At 43.4% G+C, this 18,737-nt stretch overlaps 2 protein-coding genes across 2 annotated transcripts; both read right to left on the bottom strand.

Annotated features, from left to right (window-relative positions):
- Positions 1-212: 212 nt before the first annotated feature.
- Positions 213-5,335, bottom strand: LOC106578013 (leukotriene B4 receptor 1). Its single transcript, XM_014156541.2, has 4 exons — positions 5,050-5,335; positions 3,312-3,874; positions 1,792-2,068; positions 213-831 (listed from the first exon to the last, which is right to left on the bottom strand). Exons 2-4 carry the CDS (start codon positions 3,821-3,823, stop codon positions 418-420), a joined length of 1,203 nt encoding a protein of 400 aa, XP_014012016.1. The 5' UTR covers positions 3,824-3,874; positions 5,050-5,335; the 3' UTR covers positions 213-417.
- A 3,101-nt stretch (positions 5,336-8,436) lies between these two features.
- Positions 8,437-17,654, bottom strand: LOC106578014 (leukotriene B4 receptor 1). Its single transcript, XM_014156542.2, has 7 exons — positions 17,417-17,654; positions 13,105-13,527; positions 12,472-12,741; positions 10,756-10,859; positions 10,171-10,267; positions 9,962-10,005; positions 8,437-9,800 (listed from the first exon to the last, which is right to left on the bottom strand). Exons 2-7 carry the CDS (start codon positions 13,516-13,518, stop codon positions 9,479-9,481), a joined length of 1,251 nt encoding a protein of 416 aa, XP_014012017.1. The 5' UTR covers positions 13,519-13,527; positions 17,417-17,654; the 3' UTR covers positions 8,437-9,478.
- Between the last annotated feature and the right edge of the window lie 1,083 nt (positions 17,655-18,737).

Genomic DNA, 18,737 nt, shown 5'->3' with positions numbered 1-18,737 from the left:
GTGTTTAAAGTCTTTGAATAATGGTGCAACTTAAACTGGCTACCCAGAACATTTTCTTATAGTTAACCACAATTACATTAGTGAGGTCGTCATGGAAATGTGAGTTTCCAAACACCGCTCCAGTCACTGACGTCATTTGGCTGGACCTCGCATGTCAGTGTCTAGAACCGTTCCTTCCCCTCTTCCTTGAAGAAATCGCTAATCTGACGCGATTTGTCAACATGTGAAAACTTTATTAACTAATGGTATAATATTTTAATTCAGAAATTGCATGAAGGCAGCCTCACAGACACACTTGCTATGAAGCACATATATCACAAATCTGTTCATGAAATACATTCAATACAAATAATAATCTAGGAGTAATACAGTAGGCTGCAAAAAGTTTTAAAAAAATAAAAAAATAAAAAAGTAACACTACTCTGACTGATCAGTGGATGTCAAAGTCTTGAGCTCCTGCTTGGAGTTAACCTTGACCTCAACTCCACGCAGCTCCACTCCACTATCCCCACCCCCATCCTTTTCCTTCCCCAACCACCCCAGCTTGAGTGTCAGCGAGCGCAAGGCGGAGCTCTCGTCCGGGGCTGTGGAACCACTCCGGCTGGACCTCGTGCTGCGGGAGAAGGAGGCGGAGGTACCTCCCTCGGAGTTGGTGCCCTCGAACAGCTTGGCCATGAAGCTGAGGCCGGCCTGGCGGATGTGGGAGCTGCCGGCGAACACGTACAGCACAGGGTTCACACTGCTGCTCAGGAAGGCGAACGCCGTGACGTTGGGACGGGCCGATACAGCAGCATTGGTGAGAGTGGCGTTGCCACCCAGCAGACCAATCACCTGTGAGAGAGAGAAGGGAGGAGGGGGGAGAGAGAGTGTTGGGGGTTAGAGAGGGAAAGAAAGAGAAAGAGAGAGAGAGAGAAAGAGAGGGACGGAGAAAGAGAAGGGAGAGAGAGACAGAGAGAGACAGTGAGAGAAAGAGAGAGACAGAGAAAGAGGTGAGTGAGAGAGAGAGAGAGAAAGAAAAGGAGAGAGGAGGAAAAATGTAAAGAGAATGAGGTGAAGAGTTGAGAGGAGACAGATAAACATCAGAGAGACTGATAGGGATTCTACCTATTATTCTACCTATTATTATTATTATTATAATACCTATTATTATTATTATTCTATCTAGTATTCTACCTATTATTATTATTATTATTATTATTATTACACTGTCATAGGCGTCGTAAGGATTGGACCAAGGCGCAGCGGGTAAAGTGCTCATCTTCTTAATTTATTAGAAATAACACTTAAACAAAAGAAACAAACGACGAAACAGTCCCATAAGGCAACACAGACTATACAGGAAATAACCACCCACAAAACACAAGTGAAACAAACCTCAACTAAATATGGCCTCCAATTAGAGACAATGACAACCAGCTGCCTCTAATTGGAGGTCCTACCGAAAACCCAACATAGAAATAGAAAACTAGATTTAAAAATAGAAATAGAAAACATAGAACCTAAACCAAAAACACCAAAACACACAAAACAAACACCCCCTGCCACGCCCTGACCAAACTACAATGACAAATAACCCCTTTTACTGGTCAGGACGTGACATACACCTATTATTCTACCCATTATTATAATCCTACCCATTATTATTATTCCTATTATTATCTCTATTATCATTATTCTACCTATTATTATTATTCTACATATTATTAGTATTATTATTATTCTACCTGCACGACACAATGAACTGCTACATAACACATAGCACCTTTCAAATACATTGATGAACTCACGTACCTGTAAGATGTTGACCAGGTGGTAGGGCAGCCAGAAGAGAGCGAAGGCGCCGATGATGAGGAGGATGAGACGGTTTCCTCGTCCCTTGCGCTGGAACATGGCACTGCGTAGCCGGCAGATGACGGAGGTGTAGCAGACGATGATGAAAGTGAAGGGGAGGAAGAAGCCCAGGACGGTCTCGAATAGGTACTGGAACACCTGGTGACCTACACTGCCCCAATGGTACGGCATGCAGATGTTCATAGAGATGTTCTTGTGCAGGAAGGGCTTCAGGTTACTGGGTAGAGAGAGAGTGAGGGAGAGGGAGGGATAGAGGGAGAGCAAGAGGGAGAGTAGGAGACAGGGGGGAGAGAGAGGGTGGGGTAGAGTGATTGTTTGATTGAGACAATGGGAGCGTTCCAGATTGTTTTCATTGTACTTGTGCTGGGCAGGTTATATGGAAAGTGTTTTACAGGAACCACAAAAAAGATGACCTGGAACACAACCATTGAAACAGAGTAACGCAGAAAAGTTTAGGATTTGTATTCATTAATGATATTGTTGTTTAGAAAATCTTTTGACATTTATAGATCAGGCATGTTCAAATCACCCTCATGAACATGTACACACTTATTCAAACAGACACAACAATACAGACTGTTGGGCAAGGCTGAAAGGAATGCCAAAGTCTTAGATTCTTAGACTATGTAAACCTAGGACATTTTTTGTTAGTGTGAGAGTATTTGAATTTGATCTCTCTCTCTCTCTCTCTCTCTCTCTCTCTCTCTCTCTCTCTCTCTCTCTCTCTCTCTCTCTCTCTCTCTCTCTCTCTCTCTCTCTCTCTCTCTCTCTCTCTCTCTCTCTCTCTCTCTCTCTCTCTCTCTCTCTCTCTCTGTCTCTCTCTGTCTCTCTCTCTCTGTCTCTCTCTCTCTCTCTCTCTCTCACCTCTCGTGCCTCTGTAACCACACCAGTCACAGAAACATGGTGGTCAGAGAACAAATTCACACAGACATACTTATCAGTGGAGGCTACAGAGGGGAGGACAGCTAATAATAATGGCTGAAATGGAGTGAATGGAATGGTACCAAATACATGGTTTTCATGTGTTTGATACCATTCCAGTCCAGCCATGATCTGCCATTCCAGCCATTATTACGAGCTGTCCTCCCCTCACTGAAACTTACGTATGTTGCATCAACATCCTGTAAACGTTTGGACTCTATTTCAGTTCTTCTTTTACAGAATAGACAGCACACAGACGTATTATACTTTGTAATATACTTATATATACCATACACTGAGTATACAAACACTAAGAACACCTGCTCTTTCCATGACATAGACTGACCAGGTTACTCCAGGTGAAAGCTATGATTCCTTATTGATGTCACTTGTTAAACCCACTTCAATCAGTGTAAATCACACACACACACACACACACACACACACACACACACACACACACACACACACACACACACACACACACACACACACACACACACACACACACACACACACACACACACATATAGCCCCACCTGCGATAGAAGGGCATGGGCAGAGCTAAGATGAATGCCAGCACCCAGATACCCAGCAGAACAGCCATCAGGGTTGTCTTGGTCCTCATCCTCTGTGACAGGAAGGGCCTCGCCACGGCCAGCCAGCGATCCATGCTCATCAAGCAGATCAGGTAGATGGAGACGTTCATGTTGACGCAGCACAGGTAGTGTACCGTCTTACAGGCCACCGCCCCGAACTCCCAGCCTCGCCTGCCTGCCAGGAAGTGCAGGAAGAGCGGGGCGCTTAGCAGCACCAGGGCGTCGGCCGCGGCGAGGTTTAAGACGAGCAGGCACGTGACAGAGCGATGCCTCACGCGGCACAGCACCGACCACACCACGAACAGGTTGCCTGGGAAACCAAAGACAAAGGCCAGGACCAGAATGGAGATACCGATCTGGTGTGAGATGGAGAGAGGAGGGGAGGAGGAGACAAGAGAAGGGGTGGAGGGGAGCAGGGGGGGAGCGGCAGAGATGGAGAGGTCTGACGCCATTTTCGAAGGGAACTGAAGAATCTGGTGTTTCTGGACCCGTGGGATAATCCACTGTAGGATAGGATAGAAATATAATTAGAACACACAGTATGAGATATAACAATGGGAAGCACACAGAGAGATGAGAGACACACAGTATGAGATATAACAATGGGAAGCACACAGAGAGATGAGAGACACACAGGATGAGATATAACAATGGGAAGCACACAGAGAGATGAGAGACACACAGTATGAGATATAACAATGGGAAGCACACAGAGAGATGAGAGACACAGTATGAGATATAACAATGGGAAGCACACAGAGAGATGAGACACACAGGATGAGATATAACAATGGGAAGCACACAGAGAGATGAGAGACACACAGGATGAGATATAACAATGGGAAGCACACAGAGAGATGAGAGACACAGGATGAGATATAACAATGGGAAGCACACAGAGAGATGAGAGACACACAGGATGAGATATAACAATGGGAAGCACACAGAGAGATGAGACACACAGTATGAGATATAACAATGGGAAGCACACAGAGAGATGAGAGACACACAGGATGAGATATAACAATGGGAAGCACACAGAGAGATGAGACACACAGGATGAGATATAACAATGGGAAGCACACAGAGAGATGAGAGACACACAGGATGAGATATAACAATGGGAAGCACACAGAGAGATGAGAGACACACAGGATGAGATGAGGATATCACATAATCGCTGAGAAGAGAATCTATCATTCAATCAAATGTATTCATCCATCCCTTTTTACATCAACATACAGTTGTCACAAGTGCTTTATGGTAAACTGGCCTAGACTCCGAAGACCAAGCAGAAGCTGTGGTGGAGGAAAACTCCATAGAAGGAAGGGGGCAGAAGATAGGACAAAGGCCAACTGGGTCCTTGTGGCTGTAATTCCATTAGGCACAAATAGACATGCAAAGATCATGTACTTATCTTGGACAAGCAAAGTCATACTGTACCCCCCCCACACACACACACATACACATCATCAAATACAGTCATACACACACACACACACACAGCATTGCATACAGTCATATATACATGTACAAGTAATCACATAATCACTCATGCAACATTATATTTACAAACAAGGGACAGTAAAGCACACATCCTCTCCGAAACATTTCATTCCAGCCAGTGTATACAATGTTAGTATCACTTAAAAATAGCTTTATACTTCACATCACTGACCTTTATGAGATGGATTTATTCTCCTTTTAACCTGGATCTTCTCAAATCCACAAGAAGTGCTTTTGTTAGCTATTTTGTCTGTCTGCCTGTCTGTCTGTCTGTCTTACTGCCTGTCTCTCTGTTTATCTGACTGTATGTCTGTCTGACTGACCTCTTGTCCGTCCGGCCGTCTACACAGGACTCAGTCCTTTTTCTCTCCTCTTTCTCTCCTCTTTCTTGTTCCTCTTCTGTCAGTCTGAAAACACAAAATACATGCTATCACCACAAGTCAGGAAGGAAGTCTGTGATCATCACATTTGACTGTGTACTTCCTACCATTACACATCCACCTAAACTCTCTCTATATATTACTGCATCCACCCAAACTCTCTCTATATATGACTCCATCCACCCTAACTCTCTCTATATATTACTGCATCCACCCTAACTCTCTCTATATAAGACTGTGTCCACCCAAGTCTGCCTAGCCTGTCTGCCTTACTGCTTGCTCTCTTTGGGCCCGATTCAGACTAAAGATAAGTACACTTAGCATGTACTTAAGTCAATAAAACATGGACTTAAGTCAACCTTTTTTACATAAGCCCATGTTATGTCCACAAATAAAATTGTAAAAACAATTCTGCATCACTGTGTAATCTTTCTGACGATCCTTTCCATTTCCCGTGTGAGCTGAATCGTAGATAACCTCCAGCCCTCACATGATAGCTTTAAGGAAGAATTAATGTGTTTGGTTGTGATCAAAAATCACAGTTTACAAATGCACTATATGATGTTTACTACACTGGGTATACCGAACATTAGGAACACCTTCCTAATATTAGGTTGCCCCACCCCCTTTTGCCCTCAGAACAGCCTCAATTCGCCAGGGGCAAGGACTCTACAAGTTGTCGAAAGCGTTCCATAGGAATGCTGGCCCATGTTCATTCCAATGCTTCTCACAGTTGTGTCAAGTTGTCTGGATGTCCTTTTGGTGGTAGACCATTGTTGATACACATGGGAAACTGTTGAGCGTGAAAACCCCAGCAGCGTTGCAGTTCTTGACACAAATTGGTGGGCATGGCACATACTACCATACCCCGTTCAAAGGCACTTAAATACTTTTTATCTTTTGTATCTGGATGCTGGCCTTTGTCTTTGCCCTTCTATCGCAGGTGGGGCAGTGTGCATGTATGTATGTATGTATGTATGTATGTATGTATGTATATGAGAGAGAGAGAGAGAGAGAGAGAGAGAGAGAGAGAGAGAGATTTTGTTTTTCCATTCACCCTCTGAATGGCACATACACAGAAGGCTTAAAAATCCTTCTTTAACCCGTCTCCTCCCATTCATCTACACTGATTGAAGTGGGTTTAACAAGTAACATCAATAAGGGATCATAGCTTTCACCTGGATTAACCTGGTCAGTCTATGTCATGGAAAGAGCAGGTGTTCTTAATGTTTTGTGTACTCAGTGTATGGTATATAAATACATTATACAGTATAATAAGTCTGTGTGCTGTCTATTATGTAGAGTCAAAATGTTTACAGGATGTTGATGCTACTACCTAAGTATGTCTGTGTGAATGTGTTCTCTGACCACCGTGGATCTCTGACTGGTGATTGCTTCGTTACTCATCAGATCAGTTCAAGCAGTGGCCAGTTAGCTCTGAGTGTGTGTTACAGTGGAACTGTAAGAATACAGATAACAACATGATGAGGACGCCAAATAGTTCTACTAGTACACATTAATGGGACGCTGAAGAGTGTTGCGTAATGTCTATGTGATTTTCCATGAGGGGGAGTTGACAAGTGTGTTGTAAAGGGCAGTTATGTGTCTCAACATCATGTCTCAAACAACTTCCTCCCACTCAAAGACAAATAATTTCATAATCACTTGACGATTACCTCTCTTTCTCTCTCTGTCTGTCTGTCTATCTGTACGTCTCTCTCTCTGTCTGTCTAGCGTTCCCATTTACTGTCTCTCTCCATCTGTCTCCTCTTTCGTCTGTCTCCTCTTTCGTCTGTCTGTCTGTCTGTCTGTCTGTCTGTCTGTCTGTCTGTCTGTCTGTCTGTCTGTCTGTCTGTCTGTCTGTCCCCTTTCCTTTCTGTCTCCATCTTTCTCTGTCTCCCCTTTCCTGTCTCTGTCTTTCTCTCTCTCAGGATGGAAGCCACATCATGGACTACCACCATCACCTACTTCTCCACCAATTAATCCGCTTCAAACCCATCCCCGTCTCTGCCTTATTTTATTGGTATCTCCTTTCTTCTGGTTGCTATGGCCATGGGTCTCCATGGGAACCTCCTAGTGGTGTGGACCATCCTGTTCTGCCTGCAACAACGTTCCATCACCTCCATCCTCTTCCTCCAGTTGGCGGCCACCAACACGATCGTCCTGCTCACCGCTCCTTTCTTCATTCGCCAGTTCTTCACGGGCGAAGTCTGGGAGTTGGGAGAGGGCGCGTGTAAGCTCCTGCACTACGTCTGCAGCATCTTTCATGTACCTCAGCCTCCTGTTGGTCACCCTGATGGGCGTCGATCGACACCTGCGTGGGAATTGGCCCTTCATGTCCAAGCGCATCCGCCCACCAGACATAGAATATTCCTTCATCTTGCAATTTTAGTGATTTTAGTACAGCACATGCTCTCATATTGTGTTCTCAGTTTTCCATAAAATATGTTGCAGGTTTTTGTTTATTCTATATCCACAAGTATTCTAAATAGATATGGATATAGCTTCTACACAGTATAATCAATCAGTCAAACATTGTTCTTAATGCAATTAATTGTACTGCAATTCAGCTAGATACAATATGCAATTACATTCATTGAAGACACTCTTACTAAAACGTAAGTAGGCTGGGAATCCTGAAGATGCAAGACACTTTAATAATGAAGTAAATCAAATCCTATTGTTTCTTGTCTCATCCATTCTACCCGGTGTTTCGTTATTCCCTAGAGACGGTCGTTGCGTTCCTGGTCCCCTTCGGCATCATGGCAATCTGCTCATACTTTAGTATCCGGCCACACCCGCTGGCACCACCGCACCTACAGGAAGAACAACCGCATCCTCGCCCTGATAGTGGTGACCTTTGCCCTATTTTGGACTCAATACCACGTTGTCAATGTGCTGCACATGAGCAATGGTTACTATGCCATAATTACCCAGAGCTAATACCACACTGTATGAGAGTGAGACTGAAAAAATCACATTAATATAAACATCGACTGTATTTCTACTATGCCATAATTACCCAGAGCTAATACCACACTGTATGAGAGTGAGACTGAAAAAATCACATTAATATAAACATCGACTGTATTTCTACTATGCCATAATTACCCAGAGCTAATACCACACTGTATGAGAGTGAGACTGAAAAAATCACATTAATATAAACATCGGCTGTATTTCCTCAAAGTTCCCACAAATGTTTTATTGTCATTATTCAAGGTAAAAATGAGACATGATTTCCTTGTTTCAAGTGGGGACCGGTCTCTCCGGATCATTCCCAGGGTTGCAAGGGGTTCTGTCTGAGGGCCAGAGCAGTGGCCACAGCTTTAGCTTATCTCAGCAGTGCTGTCAACCCTCTGCTCTACGCCATGGCAGGCTCAAAGGGGGGGGCACAGCTGCTGGAGGTTGACAGCCTCCAGCATGGACACGCCCAGCAGGAGACCAGCATGATGGGAGCGGGAGAGAGAAAGAGGAGAACGAAGGAGTTGGGGAGCTGGATGAAGAGGTAAAAAAGGGGAGAACGGTTCCAGGAAAAAGAGAGGGGGAGGAGAAAGAAGGAAAAGAATGACCTGAAGGTAAAGAAATGACTGGAGAGACTGTGAAGGACCTGCATGCTATTGCCTGCCAGCCAGTCATGACTCTTCTGTGAGTTGTCTTCTTCTCCCTTTAAGAGTTTCCTAATCAATGGATGGCAGCCCAATCTAATCTGAGAAAATTGTGTTTTATTTTCTTGCTCTGGCCCAACATGGCAACATGTCTTAATGCTTTTGAGAAAATATATGAAGCAAAAAAAGTATGAAAATAACACAGTGCTCTTTTTACTGTACTTACAGCAGTATACCACACACACACACACACACACACACACACACACACACACACACACACACACACACACACACACACACACACACACACACACACACACACACACACACACACAAATATAGAAAAAGAGACAGTCAGTCAGACAGACAAGACATACCGGTAAGATCATTTATAAAGTTCACCCCCCTCACCTGCTGAGCTTGAAGCACCACCTCTAAAAACAGAGATATGGTTCAGTCAGTAAGTCAGTCATGACCCATTAGGAAACATGACTTGTACTTACATCTAGTGGCTGCCGAGGGCGAATTGCAGGAAACCAGTCTTAGGAAGTGTTTTCCCATCAAAATAGCTTCCGCCACCATAGCGTCCAACTACCAGCCCAGAGTGTCACTATTTGCCATTTTTCACAGGTTTCACACAGATGGGGCTCACAACATTTGCGCTGGTCGTGGATTCTAGCTCTCCTTCCTTTTCTTTCAGCCCGAACCCCTCTACATCCCTGTCTCTCTCTCGGCTGTTCTGGCTGTTCTGTCGGTTCTTCCTGGTCCCAGAGTCCAGTGCAGTGCCCTCGAACAGACGGGCCATGAAGGCAAAGCCTTCCCGCCGGATATAGGACTTGCCGGCGAAGGTGTACAGGACCGGGTTGGCACAGCTGCTGATGAATGCCAGGGCCGATGTGACCGCACGGCAGGACTGCCAGATAAGGTCCAGTCTGGAGGAAGGGTGGATATGAAAACAGCAAAAAATGGTTGTTCATTGTTCTTTATTAAAATGTAGTTAGGGATTTGATAACAATACACTACAAATTATATATGTGATGAGGTGAGGATCTTATGAAACAGTAATATAGGAAAAACTTTTCAGAAAGCCTACCTTGCTTTTATAGCTGAATCTTGAGGAGAAAGTGCTGCGGCAACCTGTAAGGACATATTCCATCTATGAGAACAGATTTCATCACAACAGACAGCCCAGTTACAGCGGGACCTACTGTTTCAGCCCCGTTAAGGAGTGTGAGGCCCTGGCTATAACTCAGACATACACACACACAAAACACCCCACACACGCACGCACACACACCCTACCTGCACAATGTTGATGACATGGTAGGGCAGCCAGAAGATTCCAAAGGTGACCACGATGGTTAGGATGAGTTTCTCACTGTGGATCCTCCTCCTGAACCTGGTCAAATCAAATCAAACGTTTTTTATACAGAGTTTTAAGTGTTTTTCCACGAATTCCAAATGGTGGAAAATCATGACAGACCTTAATGGTCCTTGCTGCAAATGGTCCAGATTTCAGGACTCTAGATCACACGGAGTGAGGGGAATGGCCTTTAAAAAGTTAGTTTTCTCAATCACTTGTTATAGCGTTACCATGTGGCCAATTGGCATGGCATTGCATGCGAGTGTGTGGCCCTTGGACCTTTACCATCATGCAAAATATTCCCCCTACCATCAAACAGGATTTTTTTTTAATTCTCCACATTTTTCACAAAATAACCTAAATAATAATAATGAATGCCAACAAATACAATAGGATTTCACCCAACTTCACTGGCTTGAATAAATAATAACTAATAGTAAAATGTGAGAAAATAAAAACAATACATCTAGACAAATATGAAATGAAGGCAGAAATAAAAGGAAGATAGTAAAACAGCAGTGGACCTGGTTTGTCTGATCCTCCGCAGGATGCAGATGTAGCTGCCTACAATCAACCCGTAAGGAACTACAAATCCCAGCACCGTCTCCAACGTGTACTGGAGCACCACCTGCGCTGAGAGAATGGGACGTGTACTGTATCAGCATAGAGATCCCCTTGATCGGTTAGCATTAGTGACACTATATACAGTCAGGTCCATGAGTATTTGGACAGTGACACAATTTGCCTCATTTTGGCTCTGTACGCGACCACAATGGATTTGAAAGGAAACAATCAAGATGTGCTTTAAGTGTAAGTGGGGCTCAAAAGTAATTGGACAAACTAACAAAATCATAAATTAAATAGTGAGATTTAATGTGTGGTTGCAAATCCTTTGCAGTCAATGACTTCCTGAATTCTGGAACCCCTAGACATCACCAGGTGCTGGGTTTCTTCTCTGGTGATGCTCTGCCAAGCCTTAGCTGCAGCTGACTTCAGTTCCTGCTTGTTCTTGCGGCGTTTTGCCTTCAGCAAGTGAAATGCATGCTCATTTGGATTCAGGTCAGGTGATTGTCTTGGCCATTGCGGAACATTCCACTTTTTTAGCCTTAAAAAAAGTATTGATTTGCTTTCGCAGTATGCTTCGGGTCATTGTCCATCTGCACTGTGAAGCGCCGTCCAATGAGTTTTGAAGCATTTGGCTGAATCTGAATTCTGGTACAAGTTAATATTTGTCTCATCTGTCCATAGGATGTTGTTCCAGAACTGTATAGGCTTTTTTAGTGTTTTTAAGGCAAACTCTAATCTGGTTTTCATGTATTTGAGGTTTACCAATCGTTTATATCTTGTGGTTAACCCTCTGTATTTACTCTGGTGAAGTCTTCTCTTCATTGTTGACTTTGACACAGATAAGCCTAGCTTCTGGAGGGTGTTAATGATCTGTCCAACTGTTGGGAAGGGGTTTTTCTTCACCAGGGAAATAATTCTTCTATCATCCACCACAGTTGCTTTATGTTCCTGAGCTCGGCAGTGCGTTCTTTATTTTGAATAATGTACCATTTTTCAACCTAATGATGGCTTTCTTCACTGGCAGTGACAGCTCTTTTAACTTCCTATTGAGGGTTAACAGCAATAGATTTTAAATGCAAATGTCACACTTGAAATCAACTCTAGACCTTTTATCTGCTTACTTGTAAATGAACAAAGGAGGGAATAACACACACCTGGCCATGGAAAAGCTGAGCAACAAATTGTCCAATTACTTTTGCTCTCTTAAAAAGGCTCAGACCACATATAAAAAGTGTTGTTATTTCTACACCATTCACCCAATTTGGATGTAAATAGCCTCACATTAAAGCTGAATGTTTGCACTTTCCGCGCCTATTCATTATTTAACTTCAACTCCAATATGCTGTGGTAGACAGCTAAAATAATAACAACTTGGTAAATGTCCAAATATTTATGGGCCTGACTGTATACAAAATCAGTGTACTGTAAACTCCATACCTTGCAATGTTTTTATGGATGATCTGACTACAGATAAGAATGGGAATAAACAGGTAACTACGGTGATAGAAAGCTCTCATGTAAAGTCCGTACTTTTTTGTTCCCTCACCTGAAATACATTCACGGTTTGATTGGTTGTTCTTTCCCCCTCCCCTGTCAGTCACTCCAGGAGTGAAGATAATTAGCAAAGTAAGGAATGAATTCAGTTGGTAAATAAGGAAGTAAGTGTCACTCACTTGACTCTGCTGCTTGTGAAATGACTCACACACCATACGGCTCCTCCTGTTGGGGTACGTGGCCGTCAGTTGGTGCCTGAACAGCAACGCGGGGATGGATGCGACCAGCACCAGGATCCACAGTACCAGCACCCACCGCAGTACTGCCTTCCGGCCAGCGAGGGCAGCAACGCGCCGAGGCCACACCACAGCCACCAGCCTATGCAGGCTCATCAGCATGATCAGCTGGATGGAGGCGTACATGTTGGCCAGGCACAGGTAGAAGAGTATCTGATCCAGACAGGAAGAGAGCAGCTTTTTCTTGTCATTTCAAAAGGATAAGGATTCAATGAAAATGTACTCACTGCATGTCAAGTGTCAATGGGTGTTTTCAAACACCTGGGCAGAAAATGACATCATTGGAACATTTACATATTGGTTACATTCCAGGCAGACTACATTGCAGTCATTGCGTTGCATCAACCAATGGTTGCGTGCTACGTCATCGACTGCGCAGTCGGGCATCAGATTGCTATTTCATATGATGTGGTAAGCAGATATGTTAAACACCTATACAGGCGTTGTGAGATCTGGCAGATGTCTACAGTGTAGTCTGCCTGGAATGCGGCAATCAACAAAAAGAAGAGCCTCCACCTTGCACATGATATCGCCAAAAATCCATGTCTTCTTCACAAGGTACACGATGAAGAATGGCGTGAGCGCTATGAGCGAGCCGTCGGCCACTGCCAGATTGAGGATGAGGAGGGTGGTGACGGAGCGGCGGCGGGCCCGTGCCAGGATACTCCAGATGATGAAGAGGTTGCCAGGGACGCCAAGGAGAAACACCAGACCTAGGATGAGCGCCCCTACTGTTGTGGAGGTGGTATTACCCACAATGCTTTGGTTTGCCGCGAAAACAGACATAGTGGTGTTACGGACGTGGATGGAGGCGGAAAGGAACAGGGAGGGGGGCGTAGTGGAGAAGAACGGAGAAAGGGACAAGGAGGGTTTTGTGAGGGATGTGATGGATGGAGGGATGATTTGGGGGATGGTTTGGTTGTGGGCCATGGCGGTGATCTGCAAGGGACAGAAAGGTCAAAGGTTCAATGAAAACACTGAGGTAGAAGTGTTACTAACTTGTATCTGCAGCAATGTTGAATAGTTTGTGGTGGTATAGGATACAGACCTGGGTTCCAATACCTGTGCTTGATTGAGCTTGCCTGGCTTAATAACCCAATAGAACAGTCTTAAAACTGCAAATCCCACCCATCTGACACTCCAGGCATGGTAGACCAAACGCTCAAAGTATTTGAAAGATTTCAAATAACGTTTGAACGCAGGTCTGATAGAGTATGAAACAAGCTTAGGTGTATGAGAGGCTGGGAGCGTAGGACTTTAAGTGGTAAAGATACAGAGAACGTATTTGCATTGAAGAGGATGCAGTCACATAATCCATTCAGACACTGTGGTGGTTCTAATTTTTGTTTCTTGCCCTAGCGCTACACAGCTGATTCAAATAATCAAAGCTTGATGAAGAGTTGGTCATGTGAATCAGCTGTGTAGCGCTAGGGTAAAAACTAAACCGTGCACCCGGGGGGCGCTCCAGGACTGACTTTGGGAAACCCTGGCCTAAAATATACGTTTGACTTGCAATTAAGCCACTGGAGTGCAGGCAGCGACTGACTGGATGTATCACACTCACTCTCAAACATATTTAATACACCTAATGGACAGTAATGCTGGTGTGTGTCTACACGAGACAGAGGAGAGAAGATAATATAGAGGAGAGAATATCATGTAGACAGACGAGAGAGGATCATGTATACAGAAGAGGAGGCTAATATAGAGGAGAGAAGATAATGTAGACAGAGGAGAGAAGCTAATATAGATCATGTAGATTTATAAACAGAAAAGACAAGAGGAGATCAGTCAGACACAGTCAGGGCGTGAGAGAGAGAATACCTTCAGGACAAATTCAAACATCCTGGTATTAATGTGGGTTTAGATGTGGTATTAACAGATAGCTGTGAGTGATTCGCTAATGGAGAATACATTCCCCTGTTGGGTAGCAACTGGGTGGTGCATGTGTGTGTGCGTGTGTATGTATGTGTGTGCGTGTATGTGCGTGTGTGTGCGTGCGTGTTTGTGTGCGTATCTGTGTGTGTATGTGCATGCGTGGGTTTGTGTGTGTGTGTGTGTGTGTGTGTGTGTGTGTGTGTGTGTGTGTGTGTGTGTGTGTGTGTGTGTGTGTGTGTGTGTGTGTGTGTGTTATGCATGCATACACACTCCTTCTACTCTACATTACTTGACTTCAAATTCTGCAAAAGCTTTTATTAGGATGTCTACATCTTTTAGCTTCCTGAATAAACTTCAAAGCAACAGACATAAATTCCTCGAAACCTGTGTGTTATTTCTTCCTAAAGCCTGTGTTTTTATTTTGTCTGAGGCTGAAACACTGGGAGGAGTCCACGTGTAGGAGTGTTGAGGAATTGTAACAGGTTTCTAATTCCAAACCAGCATGACCAGACTTGACTGGTAAAATAAACACTAAGTCTTGTAGCTACAATGTTTGTTTGAGAAATCATTCCATCTCCCTCCGAGGACTGTTTCAAATCACTGTCTGCCTTCGAAATGGCACTCTGTTCCCTATGTAGTGCACTACCTTTGGCCCTATTGGGCATAAGATACTATTTCAGACGATCCTATATCTCAGTGTTTGGTGTGGAGAAGGCCATGGCGTGAGAATACGTTTAATATTTAACATGACAATCTAATCTATCCTGTGTTTCCCTTGCAAATATGGTATTGTATAGGCTTCTCTTATCCCATGCACTCACACCTGTAATAATAATCAACTCACGTGTGTCCACATCACAGGAGGTTGGTGGCACCTTAATTGGGGAGGATGGGCTCATGGTAATGGCTGTAGCTAAATAGGTGGAATGGTTTCAAACACATCAAACATATGGAAACCACACGTTTGACCCCATTCCATTTATTCCATTCCAGCCATTACAATGAGCCCGCCCTCCTATATATCCTCACACCAGCCTCCCCTGGTGCACATGAACACACACACACACACTGTATACTATACATGGGCTATATGCAAATATTACAGTACATTGCACATCTAAGTAAATCTTAATGTTCTTGTCTTATCAAGTAAAAACTTGACAGAAATTCAACACACATCGAAAATATTTAAATTATTATTGTTTACAATTGTTGGTCATTTAGCAGACACTTATGCAGAGCGATTTACAGGAGCAATTAGGGTTAAGTACCTTTCTCAAGGGCATATTGACAGATTATTCACCTTGTCAGTTTGGGATTCAAACAAGCGAACTTTCATTTACTGGCCCAACACTCTCACCACTAGGCTACTCAGTAAAAGAACAATCCTTATAATCTAGGACTCAGAGGCGCCCACACACACACAAATCCCAAATGAACCTCTTTGCACCCTCACAGTAGTTCTTATTGTAATTCTGCTGTAATTCTGAGTGATTATGAGTGTGTACTATGGTGTGGGAGTCAATTAATTAATTTCTACAATGTCATTTATGCGTTAAATATCAAGCATGGCTTAGAAGTGCACGGCTAGCTAGGCTCTGTAACAGGTCGTGAGAGAATAGATCTGTAGAGTATTAGACAGTTCAGGGAGACTTCTGTGTGTTGTACTGTGGTCCCATGGAGTTAGCTAGAGGACTAATCATGTGCATTGTACTGTAGTCCCATGGAGTTAGCTAGAAGACTAATCATGTGCATTGTACAGTAGTCCCATGGAGTTAGCTAGAGGACTCATCTTGTGCATTGTACTGTAGTCCCATGGAGTTAGCTAGAGGACTCATCATGTGCATTGTACTGTGGTCCCATAGAGTTATCTAGAAGACTCATCATGTGCATTGTACTGTAGTCCCATAGAGTAATCAAGATGACTCATCGTGTGCATTGTACTGTAGTCCCATAGAGTTATCTAGAGGACTCATCGTGTGCATTGTACTGTAGTCCCATAGAGTTAGCTAGAGTACTAATCGTGTGCATTGTACTGTAGAACCAAGAGTTAGCTAGTGGACCTGTTTTTGCATGTCACAATCACCATGATGGGACAGATACAACAATGAGTCCTATAACTCTATTTGTAGAGTGCTTATCTGTCCTCTTTCACACATTTACACGACCGTATTATACACCTTGTGAATTGGAAATGTGTTGTTTTGTGTATACCAACTCTCCCTGAGAGAAACCTTTTAGAGAGTGGGGTCACGGCTAAATGGACACTGTGTGTAGAGAACACTGTATCATTTTCCCCACCATTGAGAGCAACAGCTGACACACTCAAAAGGGCCCAGACTCACAGAGAGAAACAAGTTAGGACTGCTCTTGGGCACAACAGTAGAAAAGCTCCTACGCACACTAGCATATTATACATACCTTAGAGAGAAAGGGAGAGAAGAGAAAGCGAGGAGCGAGGATATGACTGATTCATAGAGTTGCTATTGGGCTCATTATCACTCATGTGATGTTCAATTGAGAACAGCTGGTCACATCCACCGAACAATTAAATAACAACAGTACTACTTTCTGCAAACAATTAGAATGTTTAATGTGGTGTCAAGTACACACCAGGGTATGTGTGTATCAAGTGTCTCAGAGTAGGAGTGTCGATCTAGGATCAGGTCCCCGTCTGTCCATGTATTTGCATTTATTATGATCTGAAAGGCAGACTGATCCTAAATCAGCACTTTGAGAGGCTTAATAGGATACATACTGCCCCAGGACTATCAAACCATATCTATATATTTTGTTATCTGAAGGCATGCTGATAGCTCCTGCTAGAGTTTACTTTACTTGATATTGCATTACTTTACTGTACTTTATTTTACTGTCTATTCCCATTGACTGACCGGACCACAATGAGGAGGGTGGTTGGGGACGAAAGAGGGAAGACTGAAAAACTCACCAAATAGTCCTAATCCTGGGGTAGAGAAAGAGATGGAGAAGAGGCAGGGACAGACTTCCTTTATTTCATTTCTTCTAGTCTTGATGGTGTATATATTCTTCCTACTTTTCTCAGTACTCCTCTTTCTCTCCACGTGTTCTCTCTTCTCTATCCCTCTTCCTCTCTCTCTAACTCTGTATTTTCACTGATCTGTCATGCTTGCAGTAGCGTGCTGTAGCAGAGTAAAAGGAAGGGGGTGTGTCGTGCTCCCTCCTCATCTTTCAACATCTCCCTCCACACCTGATCATACGTGAGGTAATGTATCTTGTAATGTAGTGTTAATGTATAATGACGCCTCCTGGCCATAGAGATAAGGGTGACACAAACGCACACACACACACACACACACACACACACACACACACACACACACACACACACACACACACACACACACACACACACACACACACACACACACACACACACACACACACACACACAGTAAAAACAGGTGAATCAGACACTTTCCCCTCCCACATCTGACTGTTTCACAATCTATCATCACATCCTACTTTACAGAGAGAGAAAGAGAGAGAGAGAAAGAGAGAGAGAGAAAGAGAGAGAGAGAAAGAGAGAGAGAGAACTTCTTGATTAACTGACAAACATTCCAAGAGTAATTATATAATGCTAAAGCCAATCATAGTGAGTTGTATCTACAATTAAGAACAATTGATTACTATAACAATTGATTGAGAGTGTAAGAGAGAGAGAGAGAGAAACAACCAGAGATTTAAACCCTGTTATAACCTTTATTATTGACCCCTCAAACAGCATCATCAGTACCTTGATCTACTCTACGTAGTTGATTATAAACATCATACAACTGCAGATATTTGAAAGGAAATTGAAGAAAGTAGCTGAGTTAGTGGGTATTAAATCAATAGATTAGCGGTGTTGTTTATAGCTTGCCATCTCCATCTGTTGGACATGATTGATGGTTGATCAAGCAGTAAGCAAACTTGCCCAATCAAATCTATCCAATGATATGTCAGGGGCAAATCGTAACTTCCACCTAATTAGAATTTCTATTCCCAATGACGTCAATGCGTGACTAATTGAAAATTCGACCTAAGTGGAGTTTAGGATTCTCCCGTAGGTATGTATTACCACATGTTACACACCAATAAGTTAACATTTAACATTATTACCAGACACCCATATTGATTCATCAACATACATAGATAATAATTACTAATGACTGTTGATTAATATTCATATTCACTATTTGACATGAAACTGAAAATATATTGTGATGAATCTGACTGTACACGATTAAAAC

Source organism: Salmo salar, chromosome ssa18, assembly GCF_905237065.1.
Source record: "Salmo salar chromosome ssa18, Ssal_v3.1, whole genome shotgun sequence".
NCBI lineage: Eukaryota > Metazoa > Chordata > Actinopteri > Salmoniformes > Salmonidae > Salmo > Salmo salar.
This window is presented reverse-complemented; position numbering and strand designations above follow the sequence as displayed.